Here is an 18,422-nt window from a genome sequence, read left to right on the forward strand (position 1 = left end):
ACGAATGGTCTGTCGTAGAGACCTCCGATGGCAATTTGTGCCTGGGCGATCTCACACGCAAACCCTGAGCTCCTGCCGGTAACCTGACGACACCCGTCCCCCCTCCAATCTATCTTATCGTCCTTGTCGCCAGGGATGAGTTCCAACGGCGGCTTTGCCGACCTCTTTAGCCTTGGGACCTCGAGCACGACAAATACCAGCCGGAGATCCACCTCCACCGTGCGATCGCGTACCCGTCGGCTGATATCGTTTACCGATGATGATGTCGACGAAAATGGGAGACAAATGCAGTCCTCCGGGCTGTCGTCGATGTTATCCCCCGATACCTCCGCTGTTCGCGCCCGCGGTGCTACGCCATCACCTAACCCATCCCGCGGAGTGTCCCCCATACCCATGAGACATCCCTCTCGAGCCACCGAGGCTGCCAGCCGTAGCAAAGGAAATGGTTCTCTAGGTATGTTTTGTCATAATGGGGAGTGCTGAATAAAGTTTGCTAAGTCGCGAGTTGCCGAAGACTTCTTGGATGTATCATGGACGTCGCTCCAGAGTTTGGCCTCGTCAGTTTTAGGGAGCGATATCGCACGACCGGCCACCAATGGAACCACTAAGACGCATGCGAGAAAACCTTCACGCCCGGATGCTTATCCGAGACTACCTACACCATCGTCGGCACCTTCAACATGGGGTCCTTCTGCCCCATCCACCCCGGAAATTGGAAGCGGAACCCAAGAGGAGAGACAGGCGTTGGTGCAAGCAAAGAAGAGGGAAGCGCTGTTGCTGGCCGATACAGGTCCGGCTTGGAGCACCACTGCCCGGCACAAGCGGCGGGACTCTAGCGACCGGACGGGTCATTCGACGGTTGACCCCGAACACGACGAGGACGCTTTAGCATATATCCACCACGTACAAGCCACCGACACTATCACCGGGGTTACGATACGATATGGTTGCCAACCTGCGGTGTTCCGCAAGGCCAACGGATTTTGGCCTAGCGATAGCATTCAAGGCCGCAAAACGGTCCTTCTGCCGGTCGACTCCTGCTCGGTCAAAGGACGGCCTATTCGGCCTAGAATAGAAGAGGATCTTATGGGCGAGGGTTGCCTGAAGCGTGAGTCTTTGGAGGACCTGAGCGGCAGCTCCATAGCCCCTGCTTCGTCGTCCGGGCCCGTTGAGGCGTTAACGCCTGCAACTCCGGCAGCAGAGTTCGAGGGTGATCGAACCTGGAAACACGAGTCGTGGGTGCATATTGAGGGTTTTCCTGCACCAGTGGAAATTGGACGTGTCCCCCGAAGGACATTGGGCTTTTTCCCGCGAACGCGGCGGAAATCTCTAGCGTATACCGACTCGGTGCCGTCTCCAGTGTCCGGTCGAGGAGGCACGACTGTTTCCTCGTCGTCTTCGCCAGTTGAGCCAGCATTCGCACAGCCTGCCATTCCCGCCTGGAGTCGGCCGCATGCAGACTCGTCTGCATCACGCACCTCTTCGAAAACCAAGCCTGGTGTTCGCCATCAACGCCAGCGCAGCGGCATCCAACTGTCCGGGCCTGGTGTTGGTACCCTCGATCATGACTCGACGGCTCCAGGACCCGCCATGGATGGGCTGAGCAAATTCTTTGCTCAGCATTTGCCGAATCTTGCTCCCGTGGCGCATCCGCCGGATTTCGAAAGCTCCTCGGAGAGTACGTCAACAGCAGCAGCGAACACGCCAACCGGCCTCGACCATCTTGGTGGGGCAGTTGAGTCCTGGGTCCGGAAGATGACGACTCGGGCCAAGGCGAGTTTGAACGAGTTGCAACAGCCGCAAAGTTCGCCGAAGGACGATCCAGCGCAAGCGATTGGGCGACGAGGCAACGGGGACCTGATCGAGTTGAACGACGGGTTAGAGTCTCGAAGCTCCTCGAATGTGGTATCCGAACCCCGGTGGAAACCCGATCTGCTACGGTCGGGGTCAAGTCTTCACGATGGAACAGCCCTGCGGGGACGTTTTCTTAGCCCTTCACCTGGGACGAGCCGGACTCGTTCTGGAGGGGACCGGGCGAAGGATGATTGATGGGTGAATACTATCCTGCCGGGCTACGTCCTCCTTCTGCTTCTTAATACTTATTTTTCCTGTTTGGGTCGACGGCAAGGCCAGCTGCTGTCGATCAGGTATTTAACTTTCGCGATACCAAATACCGCGTGCACTTGAAGCATAGCACGGCGCAACGGGCATGCGTCGTCTTATTACTGTAATTGATGTGGCTGACTGCTTGGTGTTAGGGATCTTGTGAGTCTTGGTTTCTGTACTTAGAACGGTGCCCGGTGGCATTGATCGATAACTAGACGGCACTATGGGTCTCAGCTATACCCCGATGGCGGTGGTGGTTGTGGACGATAGGCTAGAATAATACAACATATGTTTATACATAGGCCACCCGCTGTCTGTGAGAAATGGCTCATAGTACTATCTCAGGATGGATCTGCTGAATGGATATTGCTCCCATCTGGCAGATCTCCACCCAATCCGAAACATTCATATTAAGTCTTCCCAAGTAGGGAAAAAGCAATTGACGAGCCAATATAAATGGCTCGAATCCTTAGCGCCGAGACCAATAACAGGGTCCTGATCCCACTTGGGGACGGAGAAACTCGGCCGCAGCGGCTTGGCTCTTCATCGCCCACTTCCACCTATAACCTGCATTCCCCCCCCGCCTCTACCAAATATCAATGCATGGTACTAACTTGGAAGAACCTGGGGTACATGCATCTCCAGCAACTCCGAGGTACATCCCTGAGTCAATCAATTCCAGTTGCATTCTCGGGGTTAGCGAGCCTCGCAACTCAAGCATCGGCTTTATGCAGGATGGAGTCAGATGGATTCGCCACGGAAAAATAGCGTCTGGGCGCTATTTATCTAGCAGCAATGCCTAGCATATGGATTATATTAGCTTGAAGGGGTTGAGAGGGTGGCCTTTTTTCTTCTCCTGAGCCAGGCGGGGGGTTGCAAGCTCCTGCTATCTACATTGTCTGACTTGGAACCATTGCCGACTGTGATCATGGCAAGGAACTTCGTTTCCGGGGCCTTTTGGCTCGGCTTGATCGCGGCGGTTTCTGCTCTTCCGGGTGAGCGCCACATTGTCAACCGGGATGGTGGGAGCGATTCGTCCTCGGTTCCGTCGGTTACTCTCAACAATACTATCTTCGTTGGACGCTCCTTGCCGGAATTCGACCAGGAGTTATTCTTGGGGATCAAGTTTGCAGATGAACCGGTCCGATTTACCCCTTCGACGCTCAAGACTGCCTACAATGCCAGTGATAGTGACTCAGGGCTTTACGAGTCCGGTGTGGATGCGTCGGGTGCCGTGCTCTACAATGCTACCGAGTATGGGTATGACTGTCCCGGATACGGGTCTGATAATGTAAAGCTGGCGGAGCTGGGCTGGGCCAAGTTTGGTGAGAACTGTATGAATCTGAATGTTGTCCGTCCGAAGAGGGACTCGGATGAGTTGTTGCCAGTGATGATTTGGATCTTCGGGGGTGGATGGATGGAGGGAGCGACGGCGGATCCGAGGTGAGAATATTGCCATGGGCTTGTTTGGTTTGGTGATGTGCTGACGCATGTTAGGTACAACTTGAGCTATATCCTTCATCAAGGAGCTTTGAACGATAAGCCTGTGCTGGGAGTATCGATCAATTATCGCGTTGCGGCTTTTGGGTTCCTCAACTCCGAGGAAGTCATGGTACGTATCACTCCAGCTTCTACTTAGTCGGTAGCGCCATTCTGACTTGCTCTAGGCTTCGGGAAACACGAATCTAGGTCTTCGTGACCAGCGCGTCGCCTTGCACTGGGTCAAGCAGAACATCGAGGCGTTTGGGGGAGACCCGGAGAAGATCACGATCTGGGGAGAGTCGGCGTGAGTCTAGCAGACAGAGCAGAACATATACCAACACATCTGACTCCTGAATACAGAGGTGCCTATAGTGTCGGAGCCCACTTGGTTACCAATGATGGCGACAACGAGGGTCTCTTCCGAGCCGGTATGTGCATATGCATCTCATACCTCTCATATCAATCTAATTCGCGCAGCCATCATGGAATCCGGAAATGCCGTTGGGCCTCCGTGGAATGGCACGGACTGGTACCAGCCCATGTATGACCAGATCGTGAATGCAACCAAGTACGTTACCACCACATTAAGACAACCAACTTACCAACTGACACCAATCCAGCTGCACCACAGCCACAGACACCCTCCAATGCCTTCGCGAAGTTCCCTTCGACTCCCTCTACGCCGTCGCCTACAACGGACTAGAATGGTTCGGCACAATCGACGGAATCTTTCTCAAAGAATACCCCCAGATCAGCATCACTGAGGGCCGCTTCGCTAAAGTGCCCATCCTCCACGGCACCAACACCGACGAGGGCGTCAGTTTCGGCACGACAGGGACGAACACCGACGAAGAGTGCATACAGCAGTTGACGGGTGAGTCCCCACCCCCTAAACCACCCGCCATTCCTACCAACACCCCCTATCTAACCACAAACATGTACGTACACACAGCATCCAAACGCTGGAACCTCAACCAAGACGAAGCAACCACCATCCTCGGCCTGTACCCCAACATCTCCGCTCTGAGCTGTCCCTACGGCTGGGGCAACGTGACCTGGCCCGCTCGCGGATATGAATATAAACGCTACGAGTCAATGGCAGGAGACATCTGCATGTTCGCTCCGCGACGACTCCTAGGACAGAACATGGTCAAGTATGAAGAGAACGTGTATGCCTACCGCTGGGATGTGGCAGCCTTGAACGATACGTCCGTGATAGGCGTGGAGCATTTCGCAGAGGTGAGCACACCACCCACCTAACCAACTATCTCAATACTTACCTACCCACAAAGATCCCCTTCATCTTCGCCAATCCCGTCCAAAACATCACCGCGTTGGGTAGCGATCCCGCGCGTCTTGCCCTTGGTAATCTGGCAGCCCGGATGTGGACGGCTTTTGCGACGGATTTGGATCCGAATGGACATGGGGGTGCGTATATATATCCCCTTGCTATATGAACACAGTGGTGGTGGTGGTAGTGGCTAATTGTCAATAGTGTCTGATATCCCACAATGGCCGAAATACGACCCGTCCGACCCATCGAACTTTGTCTTCCGGGTGCCTAGGACTGAGAGTTATGTTGAGGAGGATACGTTCCGGGCTGAGGGGATTGAGTATATTAACACGATTGTTAGGTAGGGGTAGTAAGTAGTATCTAAGTGTTGATGGGATTTACTTAGCATTCCAAGGACTCTTGTGACCGGGAGTTATCTCCTTTGGTCTGGTGAGGAGCTTCTGACGTGTGTGGGGTCTAAATTGGTTGGAAGGGGCCGGGGGGGGGAGGGAATTACCTACTAGTAAGGTACAAGGTAGGGGAATGTTGGACAAGGGGTTGGATTAGTTGATTGAATATCATGTGATAAAGACCCCGGTTTCATTTCTTCACGTTTTACGATTAGATCAATCGATCAGATAACCAGACCACCATTACCCTCTACCCAGTCCCTCCTCCCTACAGTACACACTACAAACATAGGAAATTCCCCAATCGTCAACCGGTTTCAATCCCGGCGACAGACACATTACACTTCATTGATAATGACGACAATAATGATCTAAGTAAATCGACAAGATCCGCCGTTTTTCATTTTCAAGTTCGATCCCAAACAGAGCACAGCAGAGCAGAAAGCTTAGTTAATGCCCATGAGCTCAACCTCGCTAGATACAGTCAGTTAGTATCACATCTAAATTACACATAACTAGGGGTAAATAGATAGCTGCAGGGTAAGACTTACAAAACAAGGGTGGACTGGGGAGGGATCAGGCCGGGGAAACCCTGGTTACCGTAGCCGTAGTCACTGGATTGTATTATTAGTATGTTGTTGGAGAAAACTAGAAGGATCGATTGATGGATCGGGAATGAATGACTCACGGAGAAATTTCGAGGATGGCCTTCTCGCCAACGCTCATCTGGGGGACACCCTCATCCCAGCCTAGATTCGTATGAATTAGACCAGAAGGGTTGAGGAGGGGAATAGAGAAGCAAACCCTTGATGACACGGCCGGTACCGATGGAGGTCTTGAAGACGCCACGGCCACGGGAGCTGTCAAACCTGTTGGGATATGATGTCAGTTTGCTTGTTTGCGTGTTTGCTTGTTTGTTTGGTTTGATGTCATGGTGTGGTGCAGTGCGCATAGGATAGAAATATGCATCTGAATGGTTCATGGCGGAGATTAAGGACATACTGTTTACCCATCTTGTTGGGCTGGGAGGCATCAAGGAGGCAGCCAGTGTAGTGGATGGACACAACATCGCCCTTCTTGGGGTACTGCTGGCCGTTGCCTTCAACGAGAGTGGTCTTGGTGACGCCCATTGTGAATGATGGAGAGATTGTAAACGGAGATACGGCGGTGAGGAGATGGAGATGGAGATGAGGGGAGAGAAGAGGAGAAGAGGAGAAGAGGAGAAGACTGGAAGAACGAAGGCGAAGAAAAAGAATCGGCCAAGTGGGGGCGGGGGAAGGAAGGATTTATAGTTCGATCGAGACCAGCCTGGGTTCTGGCTGTCGGATCACTTACTGGATGGATGGTATTTACGGCGGCAATGGGAGGATTCTTTTCTAGGATTCCCCTCGTATGTGATGGCTTCTACATGCGGTGCGGTGCAGTGGAGTGGCGATGCTGCTGCTGGTGCAACTGGTGCAGCTGCGAGGTGATGGATGATTCATTGATTGTGGGTTCGCTTGGCGCGGAACTGGCGCTGTTCTGGTGCTGTTCCTCCCTCTCCCTCGATCACTGCTTCCGCCATTCTACGTACTATGCACTGTGTACTGTGCTCCATCTGACATCTGTTATTAATCCTCGTCGCCCTCGTCGCACTCATCGCACCCTATGATAGACTCGCCTCGTGGCATCATGCAGCTCCGGTGCCGCCACTGCCGCCCATTATTGATGGACTGCACCTGGCCGACCATCGGGCGCCCTGCCAACGGATGATCGTCGCAGAGAGAGAGTCAGTCAGTCCTCGGCCCTCTCTCTGGCTGGTTCGGGTGGTGCTATCTATCTAGTAGATATACAGAAAGCGGCTATCCTTCATCCTTCATCCTTCATCCATCATATGCATTCCTTCGCTCGACACACAGGAAAAAAGCAATACCAGCTGTCACTGCATGCATGCATGTGATGTGCCACCACCTGCACCTGTCACTCACCGCGTCGTGGCTCCATCCTGCGTCCAGAAGGCCATCTCCTTCACCTCCGCCAATGCCACCGACCGGATCTGCGTCCGAGGAAACCGTTGATCAACGGCCGCATCCCCCTCCCCCAGCTCCAGATAATGCACCGTTGAGATACCCACCTGCTCCATGAACGGCAGCACGCGGTGGAAGTTCAACCCGACCTGCTCCAGCCCATGACTATCATCCGACAGACAGAACCGTCCGCCCCGAGCCAGGAATTCCTATCAACGAATCAGCCCCGTCCTGATTATCTCTCCCAATGTAAACCCCCCAACAACATCTAACCTACCTTGCAAATCTCCCCCTTCGGATACGGCTCACTCATCCCCTTCCTCAACGCCGCCGAATTCAACTCCAATAACCCTCCATACCCAGCCACGTAGTCCAAGTTCCGTAGAATCTTCGCCCACACCCGTGGATACTCCGTAAAGCTCCGCTCGGGGTCATCGCTCTTCAACCGGATCAGATCAAAATGCCCCACCACCACCGGCTTCACCTGCTGCAGCATATCCAGCTGCTCGTCAAAGTACGCCTCGAACAGCTGCTCGTCCGTGCCACCCGCCAGCTCGCGCGCCTTCTCGTACAGCACCCGGTCATAGTCAATCGGCACCGTCAGCGTATGGTGCACGGAGCCCATGAAGAACTCGAACGGGTGCCGGGCGAGGGACTCATCGATCAGGGTGCGCGAGCCCGGCCGGATCCAGTCAATCTCGAACCCGATCAGGATCTTAATCTGATCGGCGTATTTGGTCCGCAGGCGTGTGGCTTCGGCGAAGTAAGCGGCTTCGTTGGCCACGTGGCTGGCCAGGGTGTTGCCAGCTTCGATCTGAGTGGGTTGGTTAGTGAATACGTTGCACTTGGGCAGAGGTCAGTCGCCATGAGAGAGGGTGGGGCACTTCTTCAGGGTAGAAATCTTCTTCATGCCGGGGCATGTGTTCGGTCAGGCAGAAGGTGTGGAATCTCTTGGCTATCGCGAGCTGGATGATCTCCTCCAGAGAGTCTTTGGCGTGGCCAGGGCAGAATTGCCCCGAGTGACTGTGATGGGTGAAAGGCATCTGGAGAGGTGGGTTAGTGAGGATGTTGCATGCATGTATGGGGTGAAGAATGGATGATGCGGTGATATGCGTACTGCGGCTGATTTACCCCGCGATGGAGGGATGGTGGTCGGTGTCCAGGGGGGAGCAGCTAGGTAGGCCTAGTGGGATTCAGGCTGATTGCAGCCAGACCAGACAGAGAAGCGGTTGATGGAACGTGATCCTGGATCAGAGGGGGTCGGATGCAGAGGAGGCTTGAAGAAGTGTGTAGAAGCGTGTTGCGGGAGTGTTCTGTTCTAGCACCGGCGCTCGCCGACATCAACCGACCAGATGACGATATGAGATGACCAGCTACATAACGAGTAATATCTACTCACAATGTCACAATTTATTAACCTAGATAATATATACCTATTGCTACAGTCCTCGTGTTCACGTAGCTAGCCAGCTAGCTCCACCCCCACCATCTCAGCAGTTCATCTTTCACATGCATCAACAGGCATAGCCCAACCAACCCCCTCAACCCAACGACAACCTCCAGATAATGACTCTCTCACGATCCCAGATCAAGTTAACCCGACCCAACCCAACCCAGCACAAACCCCTCAACCCCGTCAATCCCCTCAATCCCTAAACCAACCAACCATAAACTCCAAATATCCACCCTCACCTCTACACCCCAAAAACACCCTCCCTCACATTAAACACCCCTCCCCCCTTTCTATCTTATATCCCCCTCAACCCGCCGCAACAACCATAGCAACAACATACTCCCCATCATGCGAAATCGACAACTTCCCTACTCGCCCTCCTGTACCTTCTCCCTCCCCCTCCCCTCCCTTCTCCAATCCCATCCAAATATACCACCTCCGGCCTCCCCCCTCCCCCACCGTAACCACCACCTCCTTCCAACTAATATGCGCCGCTCCAAGAGGCGCCGCTTTCCGCGCTGCCTCTTTGGCTGCAAACCGGCCCGCTAGCCATCGTACCATATTGGGAGTTATACTGCTGGGTGGCGGCGGCGGCGGTCGGGAGGATAGTGATGGTGGTGAGGAAGAGGATGTGGATGAGGAGGCGGGTGGGGGATGAGGGAGGGAGAAGCGGGCGCGAAAGTCTCGTTGTTCGTCGGCGTGCAGGATGCGGCGCGTGAAGCGGGTGAAGTAGCTGGGGCGGTTGAGGAGGTTGGTGATTCGCGGGAGGTGGACGATGTCGGTGCCGATGTTGAGGGCGATGGGGAAGGGGATGGGTTTCATGGTGATGGTGTGGGTGTCGATGGGTTGGTGGTGGTGATGGGTTTGGGTGGATGGAGAAGATCGATGGAGAGATCGATGGGCGTAGTCAGGTGACTGGTCTCATTGTGTGACAGGTGCTCTGTACAGAGAGAGGCACGAAGGTATGTAGTAGCTTTGGATTATAAGGTTGAGGGAGAAGTTGTAGTGTAGTTGTTTGTTCGGGTGGTCTTGTTTGTCTCTGGTAGCATAGGTAAGTGCTTTTGTTTTGTTTTGCTGGCTCTGCAGTTACGGGCCCCCTACATACTTTTCTACACCCATCTATCATCGCCTACAGATTCGTCTATCATTCTCTTCCACACCGGCAAGTGCAAGTTGGAGAACAAACGTTCAGGGTGTATACTCTATATGTACAGATTCACACCTCCCTGGAACCGCCAGGCCGTTCCAGCAGGGCAAGATTTCAAGGACATTGCTCGACCCGTCACGGAGAATCAAGATCAATCCGGCCAATGACCCATTTTTCGAGCATATTCATTTCATAGTCCTCGACTCATTCCCGTATTAAAGCGGTATTCTAATGGTCCTTCTTTTTGTCCTCTCCGTTCATCTGTTTCAGGAAGTCCCTGTAGCAAGACGTTAGCCCGAGTTCCAAACCCATACTTGTCCTTTACTGTATTCTGCCAGACAAGTATCAGACACGGCGGTCAAGAACGTACTGAATGAAGGTCTCCTCATCCTTGGAGGAAGCCTGGATGGGAGGGGCGGCAGGCTTGGGCTGACTGCCACCACGGGTAGCGAGACCAACACCACCGAAGAGAGCACCTAGAACGCCCATGGCGAGCTAGAATCAATCGAGCAGTCAGTCAGAGAGGTTCAACCCAGCTGGGAGGTGCCCGGTCGGCCGATGTTGAGACCTCGGCAGAGATTGGTCTGGGACAGGGGAGGTTGGGACACGGTGGGACGGAGACGTACGACGTGGGAGCCGATCTGCTTGCCGGCGATCTGGTAGTAGACGACCATGATGACGGATTGGAGGCGAGAGTTCAATGGAGAACGGTGAGGTCACAGCGGCGGATGTAGCGGTGCGATGCTAGGTCCTGCGGGAATCAGTCGTTGGACGGCTGCGATGGAAGTTGCGGCTGTGGTCCTTGCCTGTTTGGGCCTGGCGTGGCTGCTGACTGAACAATGACTCAGCAAGTGTTGAAAAGGGTTGAGTCAGAGGTGAGTCAGCACCCGGGGACAAGGGGTCACGAGATCACATGCACAGCTGCACTCCACGTGATGTCCCGGAAGTGCCCGAGACACGTGAGGGCCGGGAAAGCATCACGGGATATGGTATGACGCAGCACCAGAGCAGAGCAGATGCGCCCATTCTCGCAGCTTGTCGGGCGCCATCGAGCAGTAATGACAGTTCTGATGTTTATTTCCAAACCCCGCTTAGGCCACTCCCTAACCAACATGAGATCATGCCGTGGCGGTGCCCATCGCCGCAGCGTGAGCCGCCGCAGGAGATTCCTCCCATCCGAACCTCGGGGGAAGTGAAATCTTCCCTGGAGCGACGTGGAGATTGCCCCGGCTATGATGAGCTGGGTTGCTGCTGGCCGGCTGCCGCCTACGGTTGTGCTGCAATGAATGGCCGGGCTATAAGATCCACGAGTCCATGGATTGCTTGTAGCTCTTGCTACTTAGCTACTATCTACTATCTACTATCTACTATCTACCTAGTAGCTCTTTGCCTGAAGTCACCACCAACTTTCTCCCCCTTGATTGACTGACTTCCTCCATTCCTCGCTTCACTCATCCTCTTTCTAAGGTCTCTCGACTTTCTTCTTCCTCACCCCTCAGCCGTTATCCACCTCTGCCCACATCATGTTCTGGAAGAAGCATCACGACGACACGCCCGAGGAGGCCCAAGAGCCCATTCCTCGCGAGAAGCTTCCTCCACAGCTACAAAAGCTGGCCGACCGCGACGACGGTTTCTACGATGACATCTATTCCTCCTAGTACGTCTGACCCTGTTCCTTCGCCGGGTGCTTCGCAGCATCGCCGGTCGGTCACACGAGGCATGGGCGTCTCCGCGTCTCCCCGCAATTTCTCCCCGCAAGCAGTCAAAATCAAGGCCAGCCCAGCCAGCCAGCCAGCCAGCCGGAGGACTGCCACCCGCTCTCATCCACCGTTGTCGACTATTAGCGATTTGCTAGTAGTCTAGCATTGGTATCAACTCACTAACTCCCTCTCCAGCTCGGTCGATTCCACCGAAACCCCCTACCGCTACGCCGGGTACGCCAACCGTCTCCGCACGATCCTCCTCTCCGCCCACCGCTATGTCGCCTATACCTCCGACATTGGCGAGTCTTTCCGCCCGGTTGCCCACCCTTGGCTCGTCCGTTCAGCCTACGGTATCTCTTGGACTTACCTGATCGGCGATGTCGCTCACGAAGGCTACAAGGCCTACCTGCGCAATCGCCGCGTCCTGGCACCTCCCTGCGAGGCGTACAAGGATGCCAGCGACCTGACCCATGACAAAATCGCCAAGGGCATGGTAACCGGCAACATCAGCGGCTCCCTCACAGGCGGCGACACCCTCATGCCATGGCCCACTACCCAAGTTCCCCTGGCCGAAGACTACCGCATGGTGATGGCCCAGCGAGCCGTTTTCCAGAGCATCGCCAGTATGGGTCTTCCGGCCTTCACCATCCACTCCGTGGTCAAGTATTCTGGCCGGATGTTGAAGAACTCCGGGAGCGTTTTCTTCCGTACCTGGGCGCCCATCGGGGTGAGTTCCATTTCATCAAACACTCTTAACATGGACGCTAACATGCATTAGCTCGGTCTCTCCGTCGTTCCCTTCCTCCCGTACATTTTCGACGAACCCGTCGAAGAGGCAGTCGAATGGGCGTTCCGCACTGGAATCCGGGCCTATGCCGGTGAAGACGCCGTCCGTCCTTTGCCCCGTACTGTGCAGATCCCTCACGACGAGGCCACCTCTCTGAGCCACTTCATAAAGGTGCAGGGCGAGAAAAGCAATCATGAGGCCATGGGCTCCGACGCCAACATCGCTGCTGCTGCCAATCTCTCCTGGGAAGAGTACAAGGAAGAACGGCGCCGGGCCAAGGAGCACCGGAAGCACGAGCGCGAGCAACGGGGCGAGACCGGCCCACTGGCTCTGCTCGGGCTGGGCTCGCACTCGAAAGAAAAGAAAGACTGATTAGAACGCCATCTCGTTTTTCTTCTGTTCTTCAATGACGGGTGGACCAGACATTTGCCCTTCTCTCCACTACATTCTGTTCTGTACTGTATATACTTATCAGTTAGCGGTTTATTTTCTTATCTTGTAGTTCCTTTGTCGTTTAGCCAGGCATCATCATCATCATTTTCATAAGGTTACTATATCGGAGCATTGGTTGAGGGGCTCGAGAACACTTACGCCTGGCACGAAACTACTTAGTCCCTACCACCCCAAAAATGACTAAACACACTTTAATTTCCGATCCCATCCAATAAGATCACACCATCTAAAGTAAATATTTTACATCCCCACATATCCAATTCATCCGACACAATTTATCTAGTACGTGATAGTTTACGTTGAACCACCTCATTGGAACATTTCATTCAGCTCCACCGGATGATCCCACCCGGCGGGTCCATCGATCTACTGGAAATATACATCTGTACAAATAAAGATTCAAACAGGACGGACCAGAGAGAATGTGTGAGAGAGATAGGACAAAGAGTAACAGGGTAGGAGAGTATAGCACGGCGTCACTCGTCACAGATACCTACCACCCAACCATTAAGAAGCATAGGAAGTAAGTCAGGAGACAGGATGAGCTCCTGAAAAAGAGAGAAGAAAGGTAAAAATGATTGTGATGGCAGGTCTGTGTCACCATAAGGAGAGTAAGAAGGATAAGAGGAAAGGGAAATGGCAGAAACGTGTGGGGAATAAGAAGAGAATAATATAAATAAACAAGACAGATGCCGGGAAACGGGACGCAATGGCATGGCAAGATCATGTGAAATACAGTTAGGAAAATGGCAGAATCGATCACATCGCTTGGTATTCCACGCAGATTAGCGGCCAGTTGGAAAAGCAACGCCCCTAGGAAGCTGTCGGCAGCTTTTCGCCGTGGCTCCGGCTTATATTTTGGCCCTTTCTAGCATTGAACAAAATACACGATCCAAACTTTATGTGAAACAACTGATGGGCGCCCGGCTTAGTTCCAGCCGAGCGAATTCTCGGCCATCACAGGCGCGCTGATCATCTGGGTCCGGCCGGTGCCGCGGCTATTTTGACTGTTGCGGGAGAGACGGCCACCGGCAGCAAGGACTGACCCACCACCGCGGCCTTCGCTCATCTGGTCGGCGCTCGAGGGCGAGCGTTGGTGCAACTGACGCTTCTTCCGGTACCGACGCGCAACCCAAAACATACCAGCGCCGTATGCTGCTGCACCAGCCACAGCACCGCATCCGATACCAACAGCGCTGGCCTTGGTTGTGCCGGATGAACTAGTACCCGCATCGCCTTGATCGTAGCCACTGTCGCTTCCATCCCCGTTGCTGCTGCTACTTCCCGATCCACCGTCGCTGGATGAGCTGCTGCCGGAAGAGCCCGACTGGCCCACCAGAAGAGGAATAGAAGGGTCGATCATTGACATCAATGTCTTCACTGTCTCGTTGGGCTGCTCATAGAGTTTCGAGATGGGGTTGTGAAGCATCTTCCTCAGCGTGTCAACATCGTCCGACGGGATGTATGCCAGGGCAACGGTAGCAATGTATCCGGTGCTTGCCGAGTTGTCGTACGGTTGGATGTCATACATGACCACCTCACTGTTATTGAGCCCCAACGCGTAGCCGAGGCCTTCCGGCACATACATGAAGATCTGAGAGGAAGACAAAGGCGTCGTGGCTACAAAGCTGTAGCGCAGTTTACCGTTGAAACCGATCTGAATCAGGGTGTCGTTCGCCGGCTTCTCGGGAAGGCCACCGGCGGGAGAGATCGACCCAGGAAGCTGAGCGGAAGCAGTGGTGGTAGTAGCCGCATGAGTAGCCGTGCCCGTGCTTTTCGATGTCGTAGTCGTAGGCTCAACCACCAGGATGCTCGATGGCAGATAGTCATCGGAATCGGAGGTGGTCGAGGTCGAGGTTGGGGTGAGGGTGGTCTCGGCGGCCTGGGTCGTCGTCGTAGTTGGCAGTTCTGTGGTCAATGGCGTTTCCTTGCTAGTGCTGGTAGATAGAGCGCTTGTCGGCGTTGCCGATGCCACACCCGATGGCTCTTGAGTGGAAGTGATCAAGGCGATCGAGGTGCCAGGTCCTGAGATGGTAGTCAGAGAGACAGACCCAGATGAGACGGATCCTGCAGTTGGAATAAGTCCGGCAGATCCCGAAGGGAATTCTGAAGAAATTCCAGAAGCAGTCGTGGGGAAAAGTCCTGTGGATCCAGATGCCGCAGTAGGAATAACTACTGCAGAGCCCGAAGTAGAGCCCGAGAGCGACGTGGGAATAACGCCTGTAGAGCCAGAAGCAGAGCCTGAGACCGATGTGGGAATAACTCCTGCAGAACCAGAAGCAGAGCCCGAGAGTGACGTGGGAATGACGCCTGCAGAGCCTGAAAGAGAACCTGCGTCTGAGGTAGGAATAACACCTGCAGATCCAGACGCAGATCCAGACGCAGATCCAGAGACGGTGGGAATGACGCCTGCGGAGCCAGAGACAGATCCAGACACTGAGGTAGGAATAACACCTACCGACCCAGTCGCAGAACCAGAGACCGACGTGGGAATAACGCCTGCGGAGCCAGATATAGCACCTGCGTCCGAGGTAGGGATAACACCTGCAGATCCAGAAGCCAATGCAGAGGTCAATCCGGCGGTTTCGGATGTGGATCCGAAAAGACCTGTTGAAGCAGACCCTGACAGGGAACCTGAAGTAGTTTCAGTCGCAGTGGGCAAGATGATAATACCACCACTGACGAGAGGGGTCGAGGCTCCGGGAGCGGAGCTTTGGGATTCGCTGGACGCTGCAGGAATAAGAGCCGTGGAAGTGGCGGAGACACCCAAACCCAGGCTCGCCATGCTTGAAGTCTCAGGCGCTGATTCTGAGCTGGTGCCCAGTAGTGTGCTCAGAAGACCAGGAATTATATTGACGGATCCCGAAGATGATGATGCAGGGGTCACCACAGGGACGCTGACCGAGATTGTAGGGAAAGCACTGGAATCAACAGAGTCACTTGCACTCTTGCTAATAACTGAGCTAGATCCAGTGGAGGTAGCAGTATTGGAGCTAGAGGTCAACATATCTGTGATAAATGCGAGCAAACCACCTGACGAACTCGGGGATGCAGTGGAAGTCACGTCTTGAGACGCAATGGGTATAAGGCTCGAGGACACCGCCCCAGTAGTCTGGGATGCCACGCTTGAGGAGGTGACCTGACTAGAGGTGACCTGACTAGAGGTGGCCTGGCTAGAGGTGGCCTGGCTAGAGGTGGCCTGGCTAGAGGTGGCCTGGCTAGAGGTGGCCTGGCTAGAGGTGGCCTGGCTAGAGGTGGCCTGGCTAGAGGTGGCCTGGCTAGAGGTGGCCTGGCTAGAGGTGGCCTGGCTAGAGGTGGCCTGGCTCGACATGGCTTGGCTAGAGGTGGCCTGGACAGAGGTGGCCTGGCTAGCCGCGGCTTGGCTGGATGTTACTTGGATAGAGGTAACCTGACTTGAAGAGCTTGGACTCGACAGGCTCCGACTTGACGAGTCTGATTTCGAAGTAGTCTCAGCCAGAGGTACCTGAGCGGAAGAGCTCAGGGCGGAAGTGCTCTGGCTTGAGATGAGTTGAGTTGAACTCTCCGCTTTCGAGGTATGAGTGGCAGACTCCGACTTCGAAGCCTCCGTGGAGGACTCTGCGGTCGCAATTGCAGTCGAAGAGACGGGGTTCGAAGAGCTCTGGGCCTGAATGACATGGGTAGAAGAACTCTGGGTCGTCGATCCCTGAGCTGTAGAACTTTGAGTAGCAGTTTCGCTTGTGGAGCTGGGAGACGTAGAGCTCTCGCTCGTGGAGCTCTTGCTTGTATGGACGTCTACGATGGCCGCAGCAGAGCTCGATACGGGAGTGGACGTTGCAGAGCTAGACTCGGCCTGCGACGTAGGGCTGGTTGTAGTGGCAGCTGCGGTAGTGCTTGCACCGGACCCAAGTAAACTGGAGATGAAGCTCTCCAAGGAGTCGGAAATCGAAGTGCGGGTAGTTGTAGCAGCTGCTGCTGCTGATGAAGAAGGGATGGTCTCAACAGCGGCTGACGATGTAGAGGTGTGCTTCTTAGACTCGGTTGTAGAAGTGGGCGTCTCAGTGTTGCTTGTAGAAGTATGCTTTTCGGACTCGGTCGTAGTTGAGTCAGTCCCTGCGGTGGTCGAGCCTGCCGTCGTCGTCGCGGATGCCGCAGCTGGAGTACTTTCTACACGCTCCACGGTAGAACTAGTGGATGTAGAAGCACCAGGAACATATGGTGCTGTGCCCACAATCGTGTGCGTAACACCATTGGCGTCCACTGAAAGGGTCACAGGAACAACGATGACACCAGGGGAAGAGTCCATGAGCGGGGTGTGTTCTTCTGCCGAGGTGAGAGCAGGGTCAACCGCATTTGTTTCGGACCTGGTGGTCAACTCGACCGGTGTAACAGGCTGGGAGGAAACACCGGGGCTAACATTTGTCTCAGAACGCTTCAGGAAATAGTGTTGCGCTCTCAATTCCTGGGCCTGGGCTGCATCCTGGGCCGCGACGAGTTCGAGACCACCCAAGGACAAGAACGCTGCCAACAGTGAGGTCGTTGGCGCAAGCATGTTGATTCGAATGATTGTATAGCAATGATAGGCGATAAAGAGCGGTTAGATGGTCCAAAAGACCGTAGCGGTGCTGAAAAGAATGGACAGAGCAAAGGCTCAGGTATAACCCTCCAAATCAAATATCCCAATGTGCAAAGCGTTCAAACGTCGGAAATCGGAACCAATCGTCGATATTGCTGATGCATGGGGTCGGTGGCTGGCGGGAAATCGGTAGGCTGATTACCGAGCGATATAGATGACTCTCACCCGGGACTTTTTGTATCCACCTTGCCACTTTCCAATCACTTGATGCGAATCAATCTCAACAGAACGATTGTGCGAATGATAACGATATCCTGAATCGGTCGAAGGCTGGGGAGGCAGTCGCAACTCTAGAGTCGACAAATAAAGAGGAACTCGGCTGAGATAGAAGCGGGTCGCGAAACTCCCCGATTAAACGTCTCGACCACAACAAGCCCTAGCACTGCACTGACAGCTGATGGATCGGTTTGCGCGCACCAACAGCGGGAGTTCGGTATAAACAAAGCGGGTTCAAAGAGCGGCAGGGGGGCGTGGTTGATGAGAAACCAACAGCAACCCCTCACGAAAAGTCTCCAGAAAACAAAGCGATAACGAGCGTAGAGGCGGCAAGGAGCGAGCGACGAGTTCTAAGACAGGGATGTCAAGTGAGAAAACGGCCGTGGAGAGGGGGAGGGGGTGGGTTGTTATGGTGGAGCGGCGGTTGGAAGTACCTGGATAGGGCGCGACCGTGGGAGGGGATGGGATGCAAGGAGAGAGAGGCTGAGCGATGAATTGGCAAGTCCCAACGGCTCGTTGACGTAGAAAGGCGTTGAAAGATGGGCTACGTCAACGAAGCACCGGCGCTGGAGAAACAGATGGGGGGGGAGAAAGGAAGGGAAAGAATGAAAAGAAGACGATGATGATAATCAGCAGAATAATAGTACTAAAGGAAAGACGGGAAATCAAAGTCGCAGTAATGGTAATGATAATGATAATAATAATAATAATAATAACAACAGCACTAAATGAATGAAAGGAGAGTTAGTGAGAGGAAGGGGAGATTACTCT

The 18,422-nt window shown here is 54.2% G+C and overlaps 9 protein-coding genes across 9 annotated transcripts; 3 read left to right on the forward strand and 6 right to left on the reverse strand.

Annotated features, from left to right (window-relative positions):
• The first annotated feature begins 39 nt into the window (after positions 1-39).
• On the forward strand, positions 40-2,306 carry BO94DRAFT_331312 (putative LysM domain protein). Its single transcript, XM_025606979.1, has 2 exons — positions 40-454; positions 515-2,306. The coding sequence occupies exons 1-2, from the start codon at positions 136-138 to the stop codon at positions 2,047-2,049; spliced, it is 1,854 nt and encodes a 617-aa protein (XP_025461782.1). The 5' UTR covers positions 40-135; the 3' UTR covers positions 2,050-2,306.
• A 390-nt stretch (positions 2,307-2,696) lies between these two features.
• On the forward strand, positions 2,697-5,504 carry BO94DRAFT_540604 (putative triacylglycerol lipase (LipA)). Its single transcript, XM_025612947.1, has 9 exons — positions 2,697-3,549; positions 3,604-3,718; positions 3,774-3,892; positions 3,949-4,016; positions 4,066-4,156; positions 4,209-4,462; positions 4,541-4,827; positions 4,881-5,016; positions 5,084-5,504. Exons 1-9 carry the CDS (start codon positions 3,035-3,037, stop codon positions 5,224-5,226), a joined length of 1,728 nt encoding a protein of 575 aa, XP_025461783.1. The 5' UTR covers positions 2,697-3,034; the 3' UTR covers positions 5,227-5,504.
• On the reverse strand, positions 5,423-6,507 carry BO94DRAFT_331151 (FKBP-type peptidyl-prolyl cis-trans isomerase). The gene is made up of 5 exons (XM_025606977.1): positions 6,274-6,507; positions 6,076-6,140; positions 5,960-6,020; positions 5,823-5,885; positions 5,423-5,745 (listed from the first exon to the last, which is right to left on the reverse strand). Exons 1-5 carry the CDS (start codon positions 6,399-6,401, stop codon positions 5,718-5,720), a joined length of 345 nt encoding a protein of 114 aa, XP_025461784.1. The 5' UTR covers positions 6,402-6,507; the 3' UTR covers positions 5,423-5,717.
• A 309-nt stretch (positions 6,508-6,816) lies between these two features.
• On the reverse strand, positions 6,817-8,468 carry BO94DRAFT_504199 (histidinol-phosphatase). The gene is made up of 3 exons (XM_025609499.1): positions 8,162-8,468; positions 7,555-8,091; positions 6,817-7,486 (listed from the first exon to the last, which is right to left on the reverse strand). The coding sequence occupies exons 1-3, from the start codon at positions 8,318-8,320 to the stop codon at positions 7,235-7,237; spliced, it is 948 nt and encodes a 315-aa protein (XP_025461785.1). The 5' UTR covers positions 8,321-8,468; the 3' UTR covers positions 6,817-7,234.
• Positions 8,469-9,036: 568 nt separating this feature from the next.
• On the reverse strand, positions 9,037-9,552 carry BO94DRAFT_479263 (uncharacterized protein; the record flags this gene model as incomplete). The annotated part of the gene is made up of 1 exon (XM_025608739.1): positions 9,037-9,552. The coding sequence occupies one exon, from the start codon at positions 9,550-9,552 to the stop codon at positions 9,037-9,039; it is 516 nt and encodes a 171-aa protein (XP_025461786.1).
• Positions 9,553-9,828: 276 nt separating this feature from the next.
• Positions 9,829-10,698, reverse strand: BO94DRAFT_331525 (ATP19 family protein). Its single transcript, XM_025606980.1, has 4 exons — positions 10,684-10,698; positions 10,504-10,628; positions 10,248-10,372; positions 9,829-10,154 (listed from the first exon to the last, which is right to left on the reverse strand). The coding sequence occupies exons 2-4, from the start codon at positions 10,549-10,551 to the stop codon at positions 10,106-10,108; spliced, it is 222 nt and encodes a 73-aa protein (XP_025461787.1). The 5' UTR covers positions 10,552-10,628; positions 10,684-10,698; the 3' UTR covers positions 9,829-10,105.
• Positions 10,699-10,924: 226 nt separating this feature from the next.
• BO94DRAFT_579653 (mitochondrial fission process 1 family protein) lies at positions 10,925-13,021 on the forward strand. The gene is made up of 3 exons (XM_025615282.1): positions 10,925-11,534; positions 11,773-12,307; positions 12,359-13,021. The coding sequence occupies exons 1-3, from the start codon at positions 11,401-11,403 to the stop codon at positions 12,737-12,739; spliced, it is 1,050 nt and encodes a 349-aa protein (XP_025461788.1). The 5' UTR covers positions 10,925-11,400; the 3' UTR covers positions 12,740-13,021.
• Positions 13,022-13,209: 188 nt separating this feature from the next.
• BO94DRAFT_331586 (uncharacterized protein) lies at positions 13,210-13,677 on the reverse strand. The gene has a single exon (XM_025606981.1). The coding sequence runs from the start codon at positions 13,534-13,536 to the stop codon at positions 13,297-13,299; it is 240 nt and encodes a 79-aa protein (XP_025461789.1). The 5' UTR covers positions 13,537-13,677; the 3' UTR covers positions 13,210-13,296.
• Positions 13,678-13,748: 71 nt separating this feature from the next.
• BO94DRAFT_591105 (putative mucin family signaling protein Msb2) lies at positions 13,749-17,351 on the reverse strand (the record flags this gene model as incomplete). The annotated part of the gene is made up of 1 exon (XM_025616088.1): positions 13,749-17,351. The coding sequence occupies one exon, from the start codon at positions 17,349-17,351 to the stop codon at positions 13,749-13,751; it is 3,603 nt and encodes a 1,200-aa protein (XP_025461790.1).
• Positions 17,352-18,422: the final 1,071 nt, after the last annotated feature.

This window comes from Aspergillus sclerotioniger (assembly GCF_003184525.1).
Source record: "Aspergillus sclerotioniger CBS 115572 chromosome Unknown BO94scaffold_50, whole genome shotgun sequence".
Taxonomy (NCBI): domain Eukaryota; kingdom Fungi; phylum Ascomycota; class Eurotiomycetes; order Eurotiales; family Aspergillaceae; genus Aspergillus; species Aspergillus sclerotioniger.